Source organism: Myotis brandtii, unplaced genomic scaffold (genome assembly GCF_000412655.1).
Source record: "Myotis brandtii unplaced genomic scaffold, ASM41265v1 scaffold735, whole genome shotgun sequence".
NCBI classification, from domain to species: Eukaryota; Metazoa; Chordata; class Mammalia; order Chiroptera; family Vespertilionidae; genus Myotis; species Myotis brandtii.
Genome location: NW_005370916.1, coordinates 264148 through 265645, shown reverse-complemented (window position 1 = coordinate 265645; position 1498 = coordinate 264148). Strand labels below are relative to the sequence as shown.

General features: G+C 55.6%; 1 protein-coding gene across 1 annotated transcript in view; it reads left to right on the top strand.

The window, feature by feature from the left end:
- Positions 1–1498, top strand: part of CDH23 (cadherin-related 23) — a 381871-nt gene that overhangs the window by 265739 nt on the left and 114634 nt on the right. Inside the window, exon 24 of the mRNA XM_005882725.2 lies at positions 621–734. Within this exon, the coding sequence (XP_005882787.1) occupies positions 621–734 (114 nt within the window). The remainder of the gene's footprint in view (positions 1–620; positions 735–1498) is intronic.

The following is a 1498-nucleotide window of genomic DNA, read 5'->3' as shown; positions in this document are numbered from 1 at the left end:
CAAGGGCATGTACCTTGGTTGCAGGCACATCCCCAGTAGGGGGTGTGCAGGAGGCAGCTGATCGATGTTTCTCTCTCATCGATGTTTCTAACTCTCTATTCCTCTCCCTTCCTCTCTGTAAAAGATCAATAAATATATTAAAAAAAAAAAATAAGCCCCAGCCCAGCTTAACTGCTCAGACACCTATGGGACAGGCAGGTAACCGAATGGTGAAGGACACGGGCTGGGGAGCAAACGGCTGGACTGGAGTCCTACGCCCAAATAGGTGACTCACCCAGAGCACCGCACATAACCTCATTAAAGGAGCGTGTCCTTGTCTGTGACATGGAGACAGTGATCGTGCACATGAAACAGAATGGCCCACAGTAGGTGCTCAACGAATGTCAGGTAGACCCTTGTGATTTCAGGCATTTGCACCCCCGCCTAAGCCCACTCAGGCCACACCCTCATCAGGGCCCCCCAGAACCCTCTTCGCAGGCAGCGCCGAGTGGGCAGCACAGCCTTTCATCCCTGGACCACCTCTAGTGTCGGGGCTCAGAAGCAGAGGTGGGGTGCCCCCTCCCTTTCCCTAGCCAGGAGTCCCGCTTCCTAGCCGAAGCTTCGTTCTCTTTTGCCCACAGGTGGAAACGTGGATGGGAAGTTCAGCGTTGGCTACCGCGATGCCGTTGTGAGAACAGTGGTGAACCTGGACCGGGAGACCACGGCCGCGTACACACTCGTCCTGGAGGCCATTGGTACGCACCGGCCCTCCCTGCACACCACACACGGCTGCTCTGGGCAGAGTTCACATGAGGCGCCAGGCCTTGAGCCAGCGGTTCTGCCCTGATGCCAGTGGAGAAAGGGCGGCCAGACACCGACATGTTACTGAGTACTTTCCAGGCATGAGGCTCAGTGCCCGGTGCTATGTGCACGACACTAAGATGGTGTGGTGGGAGTCATATGGGAGCCAAATGAGGCCAGACACAAATCACTGCAGAACCAGGCCAAACAAAGCAGAAAGGGAGGAGGGTCGACCCAAGAGCGGCGGCACAAAGGGTGGTGGAAATGTGGTGGTAGGGGGGGTGTGACCAAAGAAGGCTTCTTGGAGGAGGTGGCATCAGGGAATACCATTGGATCAGTCAGTTGCAAATTTTAAAATAAACTGACTTCAGGAATATGAGCTCACAGAACCAGTCTGTCTGGAGGTAGATGGAACTTCAGGTATGACAATCTGGTGCTCAGGGAATGCCACCAGGCCTCAAACTCCCTTTGTGGCCTGGCTCTGCCTCTGCCTCACATGGAGACCAATGGCTGCTGCAGCCCTGGCCTCAATCCTCTTGGGTTCAAGTGTAGCAGCAGGAGATAGCACTTGTCTCTTCCTGGTCTCCCAGCAGAAGCCTGGGAGGAGCTCTGATTAGTTCCACCTGCCCCAGTGTCTGTCCCTGACCCCCTGGTCATGGCCTGCCCTGGAGGGTGAGGTATGCTAGTGGCTTAGGCCTAAATCGCATGCCTGTTCCTG